This window comes from Mustela putorius, unplaced genomic scaffold (assembly GCF_011764305.1).
Source record: "Mustela putorius furo isolate JIRA1106 unplaced genomic scaffold, ASM1176430v1.1 tig00000992_pilon_pilon_pilon, whole genome shotgun sequence".
NCBI classification, from domain to species: Eukaryota; Metazoa; Chordata; class Mammalia; order Carnivora; family Mustelidae; genus Mustela; species Mustela putorius.
The window spans coordinates 3277748-3298328 of record NW_025421526.1 but is presented as its reverse complement, the minus strand read 5'-3'; the positions used below and the strand labels follow the sequence as shown (position 1 = coordinate 3298328).

At 45.7% G+C, this 20581-nt stretch overlaps 1 protein-coding gene across 8 annotated transcripts in view; it reads right to left on the bottom strand.

The window, feature by feature from the left end:
* The window catches only part of MFSD6 (major facilitator superfamily domain containing 6), a 70150-nt gene that overhangs the window by 26912 nt on the left and 22657 nt on the right, over nt 1-20581 (bottom strand). For all 8 annotated transcript variants that reach the window (XM_004763400.3, XM_045086491.1, XM_045086492.1 and 5 more), the window contains exon 2: nt 17252-18848. In XM_004763400.3, coding sequence (XP_004763457.1) covers nt 17252-18795 — 1544 coding nt within the window. In that variant the 5' untranslated portion in view covers nt 18796-18848. The remainder of the gene's footprint in view (nt 1-17251; nt 18849-20581) is intronic.

Sequence of the window (20581 nt, the reverse complement as noted above, 5' to 3'; positions counted from 1 at the left end):
ACACAACTTTGGGCACTGGTATCTGTGATTCTAAGAGTCCATTCTTGAAAGAGATCATCCCCTCTGAGAAATGTCTCCAAATGTCTCTAGGAGCAACTGATCCTATCTCCTTCTGTGCTTCCGTTAATACTATTAAACTATTTGTTTCCATTAGACTATCTGACACAGTCTACACCTTGTGCGCAGAAGTTTGTGAGTTCTTGGAAGACTAGGAAGATGTCTTTATCTCTGTCCTCAAAAGGAACCTGCCTTGCTCAAGAGCTCAGTGAACCTACGGTAACACGATGTAATCTTAAGTAAATTAATGACATGGGGGGGGGGCAAAAAGAAGTGCTGTTCCTCTTGCTGGATTATAGGGCACTTCTGCTTTTCACTTTTTGAGGAAACTCCATACTATTTTCCAGAGTGGCTGCACCAGTTTGCATTCCTGCCAACAGTATGTGAGGGTTCTGTTTTCTCCACTTCCTTACCAACATTTGTTGTTTCTTGAGTTTTCAATTTTAGCCATCATGACAAGTGTGAGGCGACTACACTGTGGTTGTGATCTGCATGTTCCTAATGATGAGTGGTGTTGAGCATCTTTTCATGTGTTGGTTGGCCATCAGTATGCCTTCCTTGGACAAATGTCTGATCATGACTTCTGCCTATTTCTTGGTTAGATTATGTGATTTTTTTTTTTGGTATTTTGTATAAGTTCTTTATATATTTTGGATACTAACCCTTTATTGGATATGTCATTTATAAATATCTTCTCCCGTTCAGTATGTTGCCCTTGAGTTTTGTTGATTGCTTCCTTTGCTGGGCAGTTATGTATTTTTGATAATTATATAATAATCAAGATTTAAAAGGTAAAACTGTCAAATTAGACATAGGAAAGATCATAAAAAATCTGGGTTAAAATAATAAAAAACTAAAAGAATTCAGCTCTCGGGTTGTTTTGAAAGTACCTTTAACTTCATTTTCCACATTAAAGATACCAAAACTGGGGTGTCTGGGTGGGCACAGTGAGTTAAGCCTCTGCTTTCAGCTCAGGTCATGATCCCAGGGTCCTGGGCTCGAGCCCCGCATCAGGCTTTCTGCTCAGTGAGGAGCCTGCTTCCTCCCCCCACCCACCTGCCTCTCTGCCTACTTGTGATCTTTGTCTGTCAAATAAATAAATTAAAATCTTTTAAATAAAAAAGATACCAACACTAACAGAAATCATAGATTATACATTTGGTTTAACCCCAACCAGCAACATTGTTTTCAAAGAAAAAATCTGACCCTGTATCAAAAACTAGCAAATTCTTTTGTATTTTTGTTTTATAATATTTAAATTTTGAATACGTTACATTTTATTATCAATCTGCCAACTCTAACTCCTTGACACTGCCATCTAAAGCAAGCTAAAAACCACTACAGAATATTAAGTATGGCATTCTAATATTTATGTCAGAGAAGGAGCGTTTCACATTCATGTATGCACCTACATGTGAACAGAATATCTCTGGAAAGATAACACTAAAACCTCGTAACAATGATTGTCTCCAGGAAGGAGGACTGGAAAACTGTCCCATGGGTGGGAGAGAGACTTTACTGGGTATCTTTTAATACTTCCTGAATTTTTTCCCATGCGCTATCTACTTTCTCAAAGAATGAACAGAGATCAGTCACTATGTTTCATGTAGTTATAAATAACCACGCTAAACGATGTATGGAGTTTGACCCATAGTCCTCCAACCTGAAGGGATATTATCTGAGTCTCTATTTTGGCTTAAAAACAATATGACATCCTAGCTAGTATTCAGTATTATTTTTATCTTTTGAACTTATTGTGAGATGGGGTGTGAGTAAACCACATAAACATATAGTTAAGAAAAGCACATGAAATAATCAGCATCGCCATTATTGTATTCTTTCTAGACAAAGGAAGTGGCATTCTGTAGAGAGAGTCTTAAGAAAAGTGCCTATTTGCTTCAAGGGCCACTTGGTTCATCAGAAAGTATAATATATAACACAATGGGAACCTCTGAATCAAAGCTTCTAGTAGAAACAAGATTCCATTAGGAAACATCTTTCTTTGTAGCCTATTTGGCACAGTGCTCTGCTCAGCTCTCTGTCCTCCAGCCATGTATGCTCCGTGCAGGGTAAAGTCAATTCCATTTAATGTTGGCTGAATTTGATCCCCAGAGCTTGGCATACAGGAAGCACTCAATAAATATTCCTCAACTAGAGTGAAAATATGAATACTTTAAATAGAACACCACTCAACAAATATTTGAATACACTGTGCTAAGTGCCAGGGATATGTGGTGAATGAGACATGCTCCGTGCATGTATTATGTCTATAATTTTATGTGTGTGTGTGTATGTATATAAGAGATGGGCATGTGAAAGGATGAATTGACCTACAAAAAAGACCTAGAACTAGGATTTTAAAAAAAGGACGCCCATACTTGGCACCATTTGTGATTAATGTTAGGCTATAGTTGAAGATACATATTAAGTCATTTGTAGGAACAAGTAGTAGTTCAATGACTAGTTCTCTGTGGTTTGGTTATGTGGGGCCTCCTGAAGCATCACACAATGGATCTTCAACACATGCGCACAAGGAGGTGTTCTTGGGTACCCACCGGCCTACCTCACTAGAAGACTAAGAGTGAGCGTCCATGCCGCAAAGCTCAAAGAGCCAACAGTACTCCCATACCAACCACAGCACCGCCAAGGGGATCACCAATAGACACCAAGCTCCTCAGCTTCCATCATTAAGTATGTACAGTGGGCTTATGCTCATCCTTGTACAACAGAGTGTTAAGAACCACATAGTGTGTCCAAAGAGTGAATGGAGGAAAAGCCTATTTATTTACCTATGTTTTGTGCAGCTACCAATGCTTCCATTTTTTCTGTTAGGAAAAAAAAAGTGAAAGTGAAGTCTGAGCCTCTGTTGGTCTTAAGTTATTCTTTATTTTGTTGCCTTCAGAAATTTCCTTTCCTAGTGCCTGATAAGCTAAGAGCCTAACTATGGTAGCCATCAGTCTGGTCACTGCACGGGTCCTGGCCCTCTTTACATCTCTCTGCTGTTCCTCTAGTTTCTCTACTTTTTCTTAGGTTGTGTGTATCTCTAGGTAGAAAAATAAGGATGTTCAAAACAAAACAGAACCTTAACTAATGGAACCCAACTCCTCGGAAAGCACAATATGCTGCTTCATTACAGTTTCCGCTTGAGTAACAGTCAGTGATCAAACACACACAGGCGCACGTGTTGTATAAATTTTTGTTGAAACATTTCCAGTAGGATGACCTGACATACGTGTCAAACACAAACCCTGTCATTCCCAGACGAGAGTCACCGACATTCGGTACAACTGTTCCTTTGAAAAAGGCCTCAAGAGTTTTCGTGGGCCCCAAGCTCAATTTGAGAGAATTAAACGTGTTCATCAAGATCCAGGATGAGGGAGAGTCACGACCCAACCACCCAACCGGGAGGAGTTACTGTTCCTGTAACAGCGACGGTCTCGCCCGGCTTCCGCCCGAGTGCAGCAGGAGGCGGCGCCCAGGAAGAGAATCGCCGAGGAGATGAGGAGGAGCAGAACCACGAGGGGAAAGAACCGTCAGGCGTACGACGCTCTGCGGGACACCCGGGAGCGAACCGGGGTGGCAAGGCCGAACGAGGGGACATTCGGCTGAGCCAAGGCTGTCGCGGCTGAGGAGGGACTGGCCGCGTCACCCCCGCGAGCCGTCGCCACAGCAGGAGCGCTCCCGGCCGCGAAGCCGGCGCTGAGGGAGCTGCGGGGACCCGCTCGGCCGCCCCTGATGCCGGACCCGTCAGGGAAGCCCGCGGAGAAGCAACCGGGCTCTGAGCGCACCCGAGACCCCGGTGAGACTCGGCCGTGGCCGCTCGCGGGCTTCTCAGGGAGACGGCGTGGCCCCGGCGCCGCTTGAGCTGCTCAAGCGGGTTTTCTGTCGCGTCCACGGGAGAGCCCGCGCTGACGCCCCGCGAGGAGCAGCTTCCGACGACAGAAGCGGCCGCATGAAGGCTCAACAACCGCCTGCCGTGACGGGGCGGCGCCGTACGGGGTCGGAGCGAGGCCTGTGCGACGGGCCCGTCCGCGGGTCCCACCGCGACCGGCACCGCAGCCGGGACCGGCGCAGCAGAACCGACTTCTCGCGGCGCCGGGGGCCGCGGCCTGCGGTCACCGCATAGGCTGGACCGTCGCTCCCGCGGCCGCTCGCGGCTCCTCATCCCGAGCCCTGCGATGTCCCCACTCTGTGACCGCGGCCCAGGCTCCCCCCCCCCAGGGGACACCTGTCCGCTCCCTGGGGTCCCCCCACCCACCCACGGCTTCGGCGTCACTCCGCCTTTCACGTCACAACGTCATCTCACACGTCACTCCGCCGCCCTGACAGACGCGGCCTCCGAATGCGGCCACCGTCCGAGGTCCCGGGGCTCGGGTCTTCCACCTGTGCATTTTGGGGGGACACAGCTCAGGCCACACAATGACGTCCAGCTCCGAGGTTACCAAAAACTCCAGCACAATTCGGTAAAGAGGCCAACGTCGTGCTCGAGAGCGCTGGGCTCCGTACGTCAGAGCGGAACTGAGGGCGGGGCGGCTGCCCTGGGCCTCCAGAGCCAGAGCCAGGCCGCGCCCTCAGAAAGAGTCAGTCCGTCTGTCTGTCCGCGCTCGCTCGAGTCCTCTGGGCGCGGTTTACTCCTCCCGGGCTCGGCGGCACCGCTCACGGGCGGGCGCCTCGGCTCGGCGGCTGCATGGCGGCGGGGCCTGACGGCGCTGAGGCGCGGGAGTCGCAGCGCAGACCCCCGGAGACAGACTCCCGTCAGGAACCGGCAGGACCGCCGCGCTTACACTCTGCGGCTCGGAAAAGGCCAGATAAACGTGTAAAGAGAAACCGGGTAACACGGTGCAGACGTGGCAACTACCACTGACTAAATGCAAATATGTCAGTAAGGGCATCCGAGTCCCAGACACCCTCTTTCAGAGCCAGACCGTAAAAATGTCCCGGGTTGAGGATTCTAACCTCTATTCAAGTCAACTGGCTTTCCAGAAAGAAAACCCTCTGTCCAGTTCCCAGTGACTCTCCTCATAACCCACGTCGCTCATCTCTGACAAAGTCTGTGGTCAGGCCGTGGCCGGGATGAGTGTGCACGAGTGGCTTGGTGCACATTTGTGACCTATCAGCAAAGGCCATTCCAATAGGGAGTCTGAGTCCTCCCGGGGGTGGGGGTGGGGAAGGAGAAGTGAGGTCCACTGCGTGGTTTTCTACATACTAACACCAACCGCAGCAGAAAGAAGACCCATCAAGTCAGATCTCAAAGAAGCCAAGGCATCAAGTCCAATCCTTTCACAGACAGAAGGACACAGAGATTCGGAGAGGCAGAATAGGGCCACATCCATGGACCAGTGTAAGGCCAAGGTCCCCGCCCCTTGCTTGATGGCTCTTTTGGTCGATAATAACAAGGGGCTGTGTTCGTGCATGAAGTCAGACCTAGACAAGGGCCCAAGAAGCACCTCTGCATTGGACGGACAGCGACAGGGCCTGGCAGTGTCAGCGTGGTTGTGTCTGGTGACAGCTGTACACTTGGATCAAGGAAGTTGGTTGTATGTTTGAGTTGGCTTTGGAAGACGGTTAACATTTTAAACTTTGATGAGTCATGAGGACAAAAGGCATAAGACAAAAGCAGTAAAGTAAATGCCAGTCAACAGCTGTCCCATATCCTGGATCACAAAAGAAAAGTTCACTGAGAAGCAGAATTTTGTTATGCGATAAAATGGGACAAAAGCCCATTTCTACTGTGGTAGCCTGAGAGAGCTCAGGTGTCTTGCTGATGTAGGACACAAGGTGAGCCAGGATTTCTGCCCCCGAGCAAGTTGACTTTGAAGTCAAATTCTCAGAAATTGACTCTCTGGCTTGGGCTGGGCAAGGAACAGGAACTAGGGAGCAGCACCCCCCACACACCCCTAACAGGACTATGAGGGGAGGGCAGACAGGGGCTAAGAGTCTCCACCTTGGGTCAGTCTGACCACTGTGGGTCTCTAGACGAGCCTGGGAAATCTCTGAGATGGGCTTAGCCCACCGACGGGTTGAAAGGATCCCTGATCTGTTCCACTCCTAGATCCCTGAAGTACCTCTCCGGAAGCCGCTATGAGGAGACAACTACTCTAGGAATACTGGTTTTGACTGTGTCTTGCCATGGCTGAGAGAAAGAGCCAGTGCAAGCTTGCTGGTGTCTCTTTTCATAAGGGCACTAACCCCATCATGAAGGCCCCACCCTCATGATTTCACATAACCTCAGTCACCACCTGATGGCTCCATCTCCACATGCCATCACGCTCCAACACATGGATTTCAGGGGGACACAATCCAGTCCACAGCAACAGGCTTCCCTGTTCTTAATGCCCACGCTCTGTGACACAATTAGGAACCCACCCTGGGGCTCCATGAAGCCTGGCTGCAGGTTCTCAGGTGCTCCGCCCCAGAGCCCCAGGGAGCCAACATGGTCTTTCTACCAATGGAGGACACCCAGCTCTATCCAGCCACTGTAATATGAGAAAAGCAAAACTTCACTGTTTTGTGGTTGTACTAATAAAAATAGTTATGAAAACTATAAGTTAAAAAGCCTACAATAATATAGTTTCCCTTTATTTTTATTGGTGATCTAGAAATTAGAAATGGAAAAAGTGATTTTCTGATTTAGCCTAATTAGGAAAGAAGAAAATGGTTCCCTCTAAAAGATAGAAGAATCTTCTCTGCTGCATAATGTATATTCCAGCTATAAGCATTCCTGAGAGAAGGCAATGAAAAAATAATGCTATGCTCGGTCATGTGTATTGAAAAATAATAACTGATTTGTTTGCTTATCTTGGTGTGCTGTCTTAGTTTACATTGCACTTATCAAATAAGCCCTAGGCACAGAAAAATCACACCTAAGCCAAGAGGCTATTTTGGACATCACCATCCCTCCAGCAGTGTGTTTTTCCAGTCACACAGAAATGGAGGGTCCACTAGCACTCAGGGTTGCTAGCCAATATTTCCCTTCCCACCCACCCCCCCTGGGATTCTGTGATTCAGAAAATGATGTAAAATGGGCCGCTTCTAATGGACACTCACTCTAGGATGAAAGTCTTGAGTTCTGAGTGAGTAACCTCAACAGAATATTATGGATATATTTATCAAGACTACTGATCTGACTTCAGGATATAATTTTCATCCCCATCCTAGAAGCACTGAACTTGTCTCTTTTCAACAGTCCTGCTCTGTGACATCGCTTCCAGAGGTAACACTGATAGTAACAGTTTCCTTGTTTGGGGTAGATGATTTCCCGAAATGGATTGACTAGCTGAAGGGAAGGGAAGGAAGTAGAGGCGGAAGATGGTTGCAGAAAACTTCAAATCATGGGATGGCGTTTGCTGTCCTATGTGCCACGTCAATGTTTCCCAAAAGACATCTCCAGCCTTGTCCCCTCTTCCAAGATCTGGATTTACAAATGCAACTTCCCAATGGCATCTCCACCGCTCTTAAGATTTCTGTAAGTTCCATACTTCAGAATCCTCTTCCCCTGCCCTGGGGTCCCTCCCTTGGGGAGTGGCACCACCACTGATCTGGCATCTGTTTCATAAAATAACTTCTCCCTTGCTCCATCTATACTGACACCTGCCCCAAAGAACTTTCACATTCATTTGCTTTACTCTTTTCCCATTCCCCACATCTTAAGTGTCTAAGTTGACATTTCTGTAGCAATCAACATTTTCATTCATTTGTTTCGTGGTCTTCCATGCCATGTGATCCTCATGAGAGAGTTGCCTTGGGTATCTTGTTCAACACTATATCCTAGAAGAGAACCTGATCTTTATTAAAGACTTCCTTCAAGAAAACACTGTGCAAACATAATATTTAATCGTGAATTAACTCTATGTGATACAGTCTTCTTTAGAAACGTTCGTTTTTGCCACTTGCATTCAGTGTGTGTTCTGCATTACTCTCATCCTCACACTACTGGAAGACCGCTGGTCTGGAGAGATGAGAATTTTATTGGGGGAGTGAAAGGAATAATTGGAGAGAATGGGGCATTTTAGAGGAATGGAGATCTTACGAGCAAGACACGGGAAAGTGCTTGAGACAGGTGAAAAAGCTGTACTGGACACTGGTGTCTCAGAATAGAAAAAGGCTAGAATAAGAGGTGAGATTGGGTTGCATCAAGGGACAAAATACTTGCTGTCCCGCCCTGTGCCCATGAATCTACAAAGTAGCTGAGATCAAAACTAGTTAAATAAATAAAGTGGCTGAGATCACAGGCTCTGGAGTCTGAGGGGCTTGGGTTCAAGTCTTACCTCCGCTATTTACTAGCAGTGTCACAGTCCGCAACTTAAGGAACCACTAGGAATCCCTCCTCCCTGTCACAGACACACCAGTGCCTGCCCCAGAAGGTGATCAAAAGGGTTAAAGGAGGGCTCAGAGGTAAAGCAATCAGTATGCGCCTTTCTAACCACTTTTCTGGACTAAGCCCTCAGATGACAGCATACCAGCTGGAATTGTATTTCTTGTTAAGGTTGGAGATTTTTTAATTTTTAATTTTCTTTTTTTGTTTATCCTCTAGATTGTCTGGCTTTTCTGAAATTGTGAAGTTGCTTAAAAGACAAAAACCTAAAAACCCTGAGCCCTTCATCTGGATGGTTGGAAAGCATAAGTCAACAGAGGTGGTGTGTCATCACCAGCTCTGGGCTCGGGAAGAAAATGACTCGATTTCTCTGTAATTCAGAGAATGACGTAAAATGGGTCCATTCTAAACTAGAGCAAAGTAAATAGTGATGATAGATTCACTACCCATTTGGCATTTGGGGAAAAAAGAAAAAAAAAATAAACACCAAAAAGCCAAAATCTGTTCCTGTCACCCGCCGCTCAGGCTCACCAATGGCTCGCACTTCCCTTGGACACATAGCCATGCCAGCTCTTACCATGGCCTCAGGCACTGCAGGAGCCCTGGCCACCTTGCTGACCTCCCGTGAGGCCTCACCCTGCCTCATACCATTCAGACTTGTGGTGTCCCCTGTACCCCACGTCTTTACTGCTGGCTTCCAGTCAGGACCCTGCTCAAATGTCACTTCCTCAGAGAAAGCCTCCCAGCCCACCCAGGCTAAAGCAGTCGTGTCTCCTCGGTCACTCCGTGAGGCCCCCTCCTGCATCATTTCTGCCTGACGCCACTCATCAGCACTGGGAATAAAATAACCTGTTCACTGCTTATTGTCTTCCCCAACAGCCTGTTAGTCCGAGGAGAGCCTCTGTCTTAGTACACACTTGCTGTCTGCCCAGGGTCTAGAAGAAGTGCCTGTCACCGAGTGTGTGCTTCATAAATGTCGCTGGAGGAGTCAGCTAATGGTTGAGCACTCAGGGTCGCCAGCCATTATTTCATTTAATCTACTGCTGTGAAGCTTAGTGCAATTATTAACCCCATTTTATTTTTTTTAAAGATTTTATTTATTTATTTGACAGACAGAGATCACAAGTAGGCAGAGAGGCAGGCAGAGAGAGAGGAGGAAGCAGGCTCCCTGCCGAGCAGAGAGCCCGATGCAGGGCTTGATCCCAGGATCCTGGGATCATGACCCGAGCCGAGGGCAGAGGCTTTAACCCACTGAGCCACCCAGGCGCCCCCAACCCCATTTTATAAACGAAGAACCTAAAAGACTTATCCAAGGTCAGATGCATGCTAAGTGTGGGATTCGAACCTAGATCAAATGTGCACGTGTTCACGCACGCACGCCCCTTCAAGGCGGACTGGCACAGGAGTAAAAGGACATGGGACAGCAAGCGGACCACCCAGCCGTCCCACCAGGCCTTGAGAAGGTGGCTGAAGCCGAGGCTGAACCAACGTGCTCCCATCTCTTTTTCATTCTAAGTGGAATGAGAAGTCTGGCCAAGATGCCACGGATCCAGCAAGGCCCATGGCCAGCTGCCATGAGTCCACGGGACCCCTCGCCACACTCAACCCGCAGCAGCCCCCCATGGCGCGGTGCAGGGGGACACAGTGCCCAGACGCATGGGACATCACTCTTCTTCATCACGCCTGAGAGTCGGTCTACGGGTTATCTTTTCCAGGGAACGTTAACAAGCTACTGTTTGCTTACAGATTACTGTGCAGAGATGCTGTTTTCCGCAGAGAAAAGGTGAGGAAAAGATGCTTAATGCATCAGAAACAAGAACCTAGTGGGGTTCCGCCTTCCAGCTGGGAAGGCTGTGGACAGGTGTGCTATGAGGCAAACTTCCAAGGGAATCTCCATTCTCATCCACTCTTCAGAGTACCCCATACAATCATATAACTGCAGTCCACCAAATGCTTCCGTGGATAAGTAGAAACATAATTAGCAAGATTACTTTGATTTTTGACTTGTCCACACAAAAAAGGCGGTAAGTGGACACTGAATGACTCCAGACACTGAAACAACCAGAGCGAACACCGTACTTGGACTCGCCGCCTGCGGTGAAGGACGGTCTTTGGGAGCTCATGCGGCTTTCTGGTACCCTAATTTCTTTCTATATATAAAGAAATATAATTACTGCCCAAATCAGGGATGTTGGGCACTTTGATATTAATTCCCAATAAGATACTATAAATTCGCACCCTATCTCATTTTAAAGAAACACAAGGCCACGATACTTAAGTAAAGTAGATTTTTAGTCATTTATATTTATGCTTAGGGGGAAACACATGGGCCATACACACACACACACACACACACACACACACACGTGTATATATGGAGAATTTGTACCATATTGGTATGGTACGATATGGTACAAATTCTCCATGTCTGATGTATTTGGATATATGTCTCTATAGTTTACACACACACACACACACATACACACACACACACAATTCTTCTATCTGAGGATAATTATATTAGATTCACTATAAGTAGACAAGCTTTCAGTTATTTTCCAATAAGAAATCCAAAAGAAAACTTCTGCAATACATATGTCCAGTGCCAAGAATGGAAAATTATGAGAACTTTTCCATATTTCCTTAAAAAAATGAAATATTGCAGCTTAAGTGGAGGTTTTCTTTATCCTCTTCATCCCCAATCCCAGTCCCCTCTTTCCTGCAGCCTGTCCAGAAAACAAGAGCTAGTATGAATTTGAAATGAAGTTTTTCCTCTCCAAATGTGAATGTCTTTCCATGCACATAGGTGTACCCACCTAAATATGACTTTTAATATGCATTGTTAAAATGTGCATAAATGTACCAAGCTATGTCTCATTCTGAAACTTGCTTTTTTGTCTATTCAACATATTTTTAAGAACTTTTCATATTGACATATTGATCTAGTCCCTTCCTTTTAAACTCTGGATTACACTGTAGCAAACACACTCTTTCTCCAACTGATGGGCATTTAGACTCTCTCTTTTCCACTTAGGAAGCTGGACAAGCAAGTAAACATCCACGAACATGTCTTTCTGCATGTGTGTGTTTTTCCAGATAGGTGTATACTTTATAATGCAATCTTCAGGCCATAGAGAATGTCTAACTTGAGCGCGCCCCAGACGGCAGCCTCGTCTCCACTGTGCTGGCTCGGTAATGAACTTGCGGGTGCGGTCTCTGCCGTCGCCGGTGCACACCCTAATGAACAACCCGCAGCCTGTGAGCTGGGGACGGCGGCTGTGTGCGACCCCAGGGTGCAGCTTATACGGAGTGAGAGCTGCTCTCTTCCACTCAGTGCCTCCGTCAACCAAAGGGAAAAGAGAAACCAGATTCGACACCAATATCCAGAAGCCCTGCACTCACTCGCACTGCCCCACAGTGCTGGCCTTTTGTTCTGAACTGTGAGTTGCCGATTAACGTAACGCGGTTACCAGCAAGTCAGCCTGACAGATGTCATGTGCTGACATCTCCCTTTATGAAGTTGCTCTTTTCAAGGGACTGTAAGAACCAAATCACTGCCTTTCAACTCTTGACCATAAATTCCTCTACTTCTGGGATTCTATGGCTTATACGTTGTTAATAGTGAGAATCTGTATTTGTTTGAAACAGTTCCCCTAAAGGCTTTTCTTATAAAAATGGGTATCACTTTCTTTGAAGGGAAAGCAATAGAAAAAACAGAAATCACATATAACGACAGCAACAGTTGTAACCACCCTGTATGCCGGCCGTTCACAACTCTAAAAAATGGCACAAAGGAGTCTATAATAATCCACAGTCACATAACATGGGGAGAAAAACTCAATTTGACCAGGTCGTCTTTGACAAAGAATGTTAGTTCTGAAAATCACATTTTCACTTTGCATCCTTAATGGTCTGTACACTTATGATATTGTATTAAGTCCCTGTGTTTTTCTCATATTTAGTGGCCCTTACTGCAACATAATATATCTGAAGATTAACAAAGTAGTAATAATTTTAAAAAATCAACTGAACTCCTAATATATGCCATTCACTGTACTAAGTTGTTGCCATGTTTTATCTCATTCATCTTCATTAAAAAAAAAAAAAAACACCCAAAACTAAGAGGTAGGTACTAACAGTTTCCGTATTTGCAGGTGACAAAAACAGAGATGCAAAAACTTCTATAACTTGCCCAAGGCCCCGCAGTTCCAAAAGGCAAAGCCAGGCTCTGAGCCAGGCGATGTGCCTGCAGCCTGCACTCGGAGCCGCTGTGCGGCACAGCCTTTCAGCAGGGAGGGCAAGAAGAAAGCTTCCCCTTGAGGAAGCAGCACCTTCTTTCTTTCTTTTTCTTTCCCTTTCTGCTCTTTACATTCCTTCTCCCTCTATTTTCCTCTCTTGCTGTTGAAGTCTCGGGTTGGCTTCATCAGCACTCACAGAGGGCACCGGCCCAGCTGATGGCACGCAGGGGAGCTCAGGAGGCCAGTTCCTCCTGAAGCAAGATGCGCAGAAGGTGACAGTAAAGACCGTACCACACCCTTCCCCCAACACAAAACATGCTGAAGCATGAGAATACCTACTTCAAGCAATAAAGCACAGACCAACACATCAGCAAGATCAGATATTTGGAATACAATCTGGAGACAGCCATAACTGATTTTCCTCGGCCCATTTCTCTTCTTTGACCACAAAATTTCCTGGTTGATCTTACCCATGTTCACAGTCTGAACTGCCGCAAATCACTATCCCGTGGGCATAGGGTTTAAGCTTCGAGCCTGTGGTAGTCAGCTAATATGGCACGGAACCAAGGTAAGAGCATGGAGAGGCGAATCAGCAAAACATAAGTAAATGAACAAGATCTTTCCAGATCCCTTGTGGCAGGCTCAAACTCCCCCTCTCTGTGAAGCCGTCCCTGAACGTGCCAACAGCAAAATTTCTTCCTCCTTATAATGCCGATTGCTGTTCCTCCAGTGACAAAATGTCACGTCCCACTTCCCTGTGACCTCAGCGGGTAGTCCAGTATCTTGTTCTCTGTTCTCAGTCTTCCCACACTAGGAAAACTTGTTTTCCTCCTTTTGATATTTGCGTCATATATTTCCTTCTTTCCCAAGCTGACCGGCTAGCTCATTGGGATACTTAGCTACTATTAAGAAGTAATTAATGGCTAAAAGTGGTTAATCTATTACCCCATCAGTAAATATCTTCATGGCAAAACTGACCTTGAGTATAAGAATCTTAGGGCAAAGTCAAGTTGACTGAATAGATTTTTGTGTCCTTTAAAATATAAATAAATTTCAATCAAATAATAGATGATGGTGCAACATTCGATAGTAATGATTTACAAATTTACACATGACTAACTGTAATGCATTTTGACCACAACCCTACTCATGACTGTTAAAACATTCAGCAGCATAAATATACCCTTAAGATACACTTACATTTCTAGTTAAATAAGTCTAATTATCATCTCTACATAAATTAGCCTACAAATATACTTGCTATAAATTTCAAAGTCTCGTGATTTCACATCAAAAGAAATTTACCTTTTGCGTGGAAATACTGAGCATTATCCTACTTGCCTGAGAAAGCCACTTTCCAGAGAAGGACAAAATCAAAGATCAAAAACAGAAATCATTTACTCTGTGCGTGTATGTGTCTCTGCATGTGTGTGTGTATAGTTTATTCCCTGAAAAACTGGGCCCCAACTGTGTAACTATTAAAATACTAAGTACTTCAAAATTGGACATGCTATTTTAAAAAACTATTTTCTGGTATAATTTTTTCTTATGAATCCATATTTAAAAAGTTGTGGCAAATCTACTTCTGACCACATGAGGCTATTTCTAATTTTTATGGTAGCACTGACTCCTGAAAACAAGCTCCTAATAAAACAGTCACAGAATACTGAAAAACCATCCATGCATACATAAAAGCCACAGACAGATCCCTCCTTATGAGTCTATAAGGGAAACATAAAAGACTATCAATCATGGAAAGATAATTTCCCTTTGTCAACTCTTTAATGTCTGATTGTGCTCCAGTGAGAAGTTCAGATGGTCATCATCACACCTTCAAAGCCTCAAATCTCAATCGCCACCACCTGACTGGGCTCCCCAAATTCTTACCAAAAGAAACCTACCTGTTCTGCTTGAATAGTGGGCATAATCACAGGCCAGCTAAGAGAATCTTTTTTTTTTTTTTTTAAAAAGATTTTATTTATCAGAGAGAGAGAAGGGGAGAGAGCGAGCACAGGCAGACAGAATGGCAGGCAGAGGCAGAGGGAGAAGCAGGCTCCCTGCCGGGCAAGGAGCCGATGCGGGACTCGATCCCAGGATGCTGGGATCATGACCTGAGCCGAAGGCAGCTGCTTAACCAACTGAGCCACCCAGGCGTCCCACTAAGAGAATCTTTTAAAAGTAGTTCAGATAATATGTTCAATGGACAGAATTAAAATCCAAAAGAGATAAATGACCACAACTTGACGGAATCCCAGCAGACCCTTGGGACAACAATGTGACCACAGAGCCTTTTTCTTCCATCACATCATTAAGTAACAAAATGAAGATGTTTTCTGTATATAAAACCAGAAAATTAAAGTAGAATGAGCTGTAGGGTTTTTTTCTTTGTTTGTTTTTTACGATTTTATTTATTTGAGAGAGAGAACACGAGCAAGGGGAAGGGGCACAGGAAGAGGAAGACACAGAATCCCCCGCTGAGCAGGGAGTCCAGTGATGGCCCTTGATCCCAGGACTCTCAGATCATGACCTGAGCCGAAGGCAGACGCCTAACCAACTGAACAATCCAGATGCCCCTGAGCTGTAGGTTTTTAAACAATGAGTAATTAACAATGCTCAGGAGAAAAAGGAAAAAAAAAATATAAGTTTCACGTACTTACCAAAATTACTAGTAAAACTGCTAGGATTTTATCATGAAAATATACACCTCAGACAAAAGGCAAAGACAAAAAGTAGACTTCCTTTTCTCAGCGCACAAGAAGAGCCTAACTATTTCTTTGAAAATAGAATGTATATTCATATTCTGTACACAGTCAGTACTCAATTAATGCTAGTGACTGATTAAACCATGATATCTAGGAACTCTGCTCACTTATGAGACCTGAGTCCCTTTCTGGGAACAAATGACTGATTTTAAAGGTGCTTATTTGAGGAACATCTGGGTAGCTCAGTTGATCAAGCATCTGCCTTCAGCTCGGGTCACGATCAGAGCATCCTAGGATGGAGTCCCATTCTCCCTCTGCTTCCTGCTCCCCCTGCTTGCTTTCTCTCTCTCTCTCTCTATCTGACAAATCCATAAATAAAATATTTATTTTAAAAAACCTGCTTCATTGAGGAGAGGAGCCCCTCATATACTTGAACTGAAGAGAAATGTCTACATGCATCATGGTCAATCCACAAAGCTCAGAGAATGTAAACATGACCTGGACAAAGTTGAAGGACATTCCAAGCCCCTGATATTACAAGACTCTTTTTTCACATTGGTTCCACTGACTGTGCCTTGGGGACCCTGTGGGTCTGGGAACCATCCACACAATGCTTGACTTTGTTTAGTGACAACAAAGGGGTCAAAGACTTGAGAAACAAAAGCAGGAGGACACAGCTTCCCGAAGCAAAACCAACCAGACAAGAAAACAATATTCATGATTGTTTAGGAAAAAGAGTGATTGTAGGCTGAAGCTTTAAATTAAATCAAATGATGTAAGTTATTAATTAATTAAAATCTTCAGTCAACAGGAAAGGGGGAAAAATCACTGTTTCTTAAATCTTGTCCGTATCTATTCCTTCAATTTTCCAGAGACCGACTTGATCATCACCACACACAGATACACATGGTTGCTTTCTTTCAGTTACAGCGATTTCAAATTTAGGGAGAGACCTGCCGTGCTGTTCTCTGAGATAAGAGCACTCAACGGTAGCTGGGTCTAAGCCTTCCAGCCGACCGCAAAGCAGGAGGACTGACAGGAAGCAAGGTACTGTATGGTCAACTTCAGACAAACGTTAAGTGAGCAACATCACAGAAGAAACACTGGGCACTGGTAGATGCCAGGGGAAACTGAGGTGAGAGGAAGATTTTCACATGTCCCATGTGCTCATGGCAGACAAAAATGCGGAGATGGATGTAACAGTCGGAAAAAAACAAAGAATCTCCTCGGGTAGCATCATGGCTGAGCGATTATGGCGGCTCCGGCCTCCTTAGACACGACTGACATCCTTATCAACCACGGATCCAAGCCCGATCTGCGTCGGCGGGAGGCGGACGAGAACTGAAGCTGGAAGAACCGAATCTGCTCTACCCACTTAAGACCTGCTTCACTGGGGTGCCTGGGTGGCTCAGTGGGATAAGCCTCTGCCTTCGGCTCAGGTCATGATCTCAGGGTCCTGGGATCAAGCCCCGCATTGGGCTCTCTGCTCAGCGGGGAACCTGCTTCCTCCTCTCTCTCTCTGCCTCTCTGCCTGCTTGTGATCTCTGTCTGTCAAATAAATAAAATCTTTAAAACAAACAAACAAAAACTTCTTCACAGATGCCCGGGACCAGGGGCCCTTCCAGGCTGGAGGCCAGTCCAGCTCCCTGAATTAGGGCTCCTGCACCAAAGCCAGTGACCCGAGCCTCCTGTGCGCAGCCAGAGGCAGCATCTTGTGTCGGGTTCACGTCACCCAAGTAGGTTCGTTACTTCCTTCCTTTAGTTTCCGTTTGAAGGAGGAAGAACTACACCAAGCCAGGTTCCCACTCCAGCCCTGGCCCCAAACAAACCGATTTTCCTAGATGCGCTCCCGGGAGCGGTCATTGCAGAAGGCCGGGGGCAGCCGCAGGGGCGCGGGGCGGGGCGGGGGGGGGGTGTCAGCGAGAGAAGCGCGCTCCTACCTGATGTGCCCGATGAGCTCGATGAGCTTGTGACTGAAGAAATAGGCCGTCAGCTCAGACACGTGGCTCAGGACGGAGCAGACCCCGAAGAGGGTGGTGGTCCCGTTCAGGTCCTCCAGGTGCCAGTAGAGGAAGGTGAACACGAAGCCGTAGCCGAAGCCCATGAACCAGGCAACAAAGAGCACCGAGCCGTAGCGCACGCCGCACAGCAGCCGCACCAAGGCCCAGAAGCTGAAGGCCGGCGAGCGGCCCGGGCCGGCGGGTGTCCCCTCGGAGGACTCGGTGGAGCTGCTCCTGTCCGCCGCAGGGATCTCCTCTTTCCCTTGGCTCTCGTCGGGCTTGAAGTGGTTGTAGCGGAACCGGAACTGCGTGGCGACGACCAAAGCCACGGTCATGAGAACCCCGAAGACGATGAAGACGACCTGGTAGTTCCGGGACTCGGGGGGTCTACACCCCTTCCCGTCGATGAGCACCTCAGTGTGCGTGTAGTCGATCCCGATGCCCACAGACAGCATGGCCAGCCCCCAGCCCAGCGAGCCCCACATTCGCTGCAGCCCGTAGCGGTCTCTGTGCTTGCCCAGGTACTGGAGCGTTACCGTGTCCACGATGGTGACCGAAGAGGCGCTGAAAAATTCTCCGATTATGACGACGACCAGGATCACCAGGAATATAGCCTCCACTTCCTGCTGATCGTAAACAAGAGTGACTTGACTGGACGGTAAAGATTTGGTGGTGGTGACAACAGTGGTGGTTGTCTCTCTGGTTGTGTTTCCCAGGAAGGCAGGCATTGTTGTGCTTGGACTCAAGGTCAAGTCCGTAATATGATCCGTAATTTCATCTGTCTGAGGTTGCAGAGTGGGCCCACTGGTCTTGTTCGGAGCTGTCGAAAAGATGACCGTTTCTGTGACATTGGGCTCCGTTTCCGCTCTCACTGGCCAGGTGGAAGGGAGCAGGGCCCTCTTCTCCTGCATCCGTGGGGACGTGGCAAGGGAAGAGTTGGTTGGCGGGATGGTCAGCAGGTGACTGGAGTTAGTGGGATGAGATGTTGGGGGGATCTTTGGTACACACCTCAAGGTGGCAGGCTTGACAAATCCAATGCCCAGGTTGAATAACACCCAACACAAAAGAGAAAAGAGGAGGACGATTTTGCCTTTTTTAAAGCGATCTGCAACTACACCCCAAAAGGGGGCACTACAGAACTCAATGAAGTACCGGATGCCCACCAGCAGTCCGCTCTGGCTGGGTGACATCCCCAGCTGCTTGTAGTACACCGGCAGGAGTGGATAAAGAGAGCCGTATGCAGAGTAGAAGAAAAAATAGAAGACCTTGGATATAAGGAGATCATTGTTTATTTTGACACAATGTTTCTCTATCCAGTCTATCTCCTCCTCAGGAAGAGCGTTGGTTTCTGTGGAGGTGGGCGTTTCATTGGAAGGTGGTTCTGGTTCCCTGGAAATACCATTAAAGGGGTCAGCGAGCACGTACTTTCTCTTCTGTTCCTCTTCATCATCGGTTAAGATGGCGACTTTATCATCTGACGCCATGGCTTACCACCACCATCAGAAACTTTATGACCTTCAGAATCTCGACTGCTGATCTGCAGAGTAAAATTTTAAAGATGGCTTAGTATGAAAATAACATTTAAACCCAGAATTTCATCTTGCAAGAAGCTGAGGAGTTTCAAACTACAGCTAAAAATAATAATGTTGAGAGAAAATTCTCTTATTTATCACTTACAGCCACACAATACTAAAAAAGAGAAACAGTTTTCAAAGAATCAAATACTTTTTGTGGCCACTGACTGACTAATAACATGTTCTAATGGCAGGTTTATAGCTCAGGTTCATTCTCAAATCTTTTCATTGATTCCTGGTGAAAGTGTACAAATGATAGGGATTATGTCTAAACCAAATATAGAAAATTGAAAATAAATAGTATTTACAGTTTCTTGGTTTTACTTTTCAAACAAATCCACTGCACATTTGAAGCGTGGAGCTTCTAGAAAATAAAGGTAGCTAAAACCGTTCAGCTTCTGTAGCAGGGTAGAAATAAGTTTTCAACTACAACCACAAATATGATGAGAAAGAGGGAGTCAGCTGCACGTTTGTACCTGGAGGTGCTCACCACAGCCATGACAAAGGTATCCTGGTAAGGAAACAGTCTTTATGTTGTATATATTCCATACGTTTCTCTATGTTGTATATATTCCATACGTTTCTCTAGGTGTGCTTTTATGGATTGAAATTTAAGACAACATCAGAAAACAACAGCAGATACCATTCACTAAGTGCTTACTCTGTGCAGGGCAACACTTAATCTTTAAATGTGTTAATTCATATTTATCTCAATATCCCTATTATTTTCTTTGTGTTACAGAAGAGAAAAATGAGGCATGGTGAGCTTCAATAACTCAGAAGTAGCAAAGTGAAGGTCCAAACCCTAATATCATGGCTTTAAGCTGCACACGCTAATGCACCACCATCAATGGCCAAATGCTACATTCTGGATAATGAAATGCTATTAAACCTTCTTATAAAACTGGGTGTTTCATATGAAAGATAAACAATATATCAATGGCATAAATTTATAGGAACTGTGCCACATTCCATCAGAATTTCCCTTTCTTCCACTATATAGATAATTAAAGAGTCCAAAGGTCTTGCTGGCATCCAGATTTTCCAGCTGCACTCAGCAAATTCTGAGGTGGGAGGTATATACATTAAATACATAGAAATTCCCTTCACCTTCTATACCAGAGAGGAATAACTTCACTTGTTACCCCCTTGGAGCAGATCTTGTTCTCCCTTTTTCCCAAAACAAAGACTAACCTGCTGAAAATCTTCCAGAACCAGGCCTGCAAACATTTTAAAAAACTGCCGCTAGGGAGGCACTGAAACACAACGTAGTTGTTTTACAAGCGTCAATGTAGCTTTAAGTTTTTAAAATGTTCATGTGTTTCTTATTTTTAGGTTTAACCAGTTGTTTTATTTGAAGTACAATTCACACAACATAAAATTAACCATTTTAAGTAGACAATTCAGTGGAAGTTAGTGTATTCCGAAAGTTGTGCCACCCCCAACTCCATCTCGTTCCCAAGTCATGTTTTCTTTAGTGTAAAGGAAAATCTGTTTTCCCCCACAAAACTTCAAAGAAAAGCAAAATCCTGTCTTTTGCTATCCAGCTGATTTTTTTTCAATGTTCTAGACTTACGTTTCTTCCAGCATTCATGCCCTCCCTATCCACATCAGCAGTTCCAATCCCATCTCATCATCTGAAAAGAACAATAACTCTCCTTTGGACTTATTTTCTAAATTAATTTCATTTCTGAGC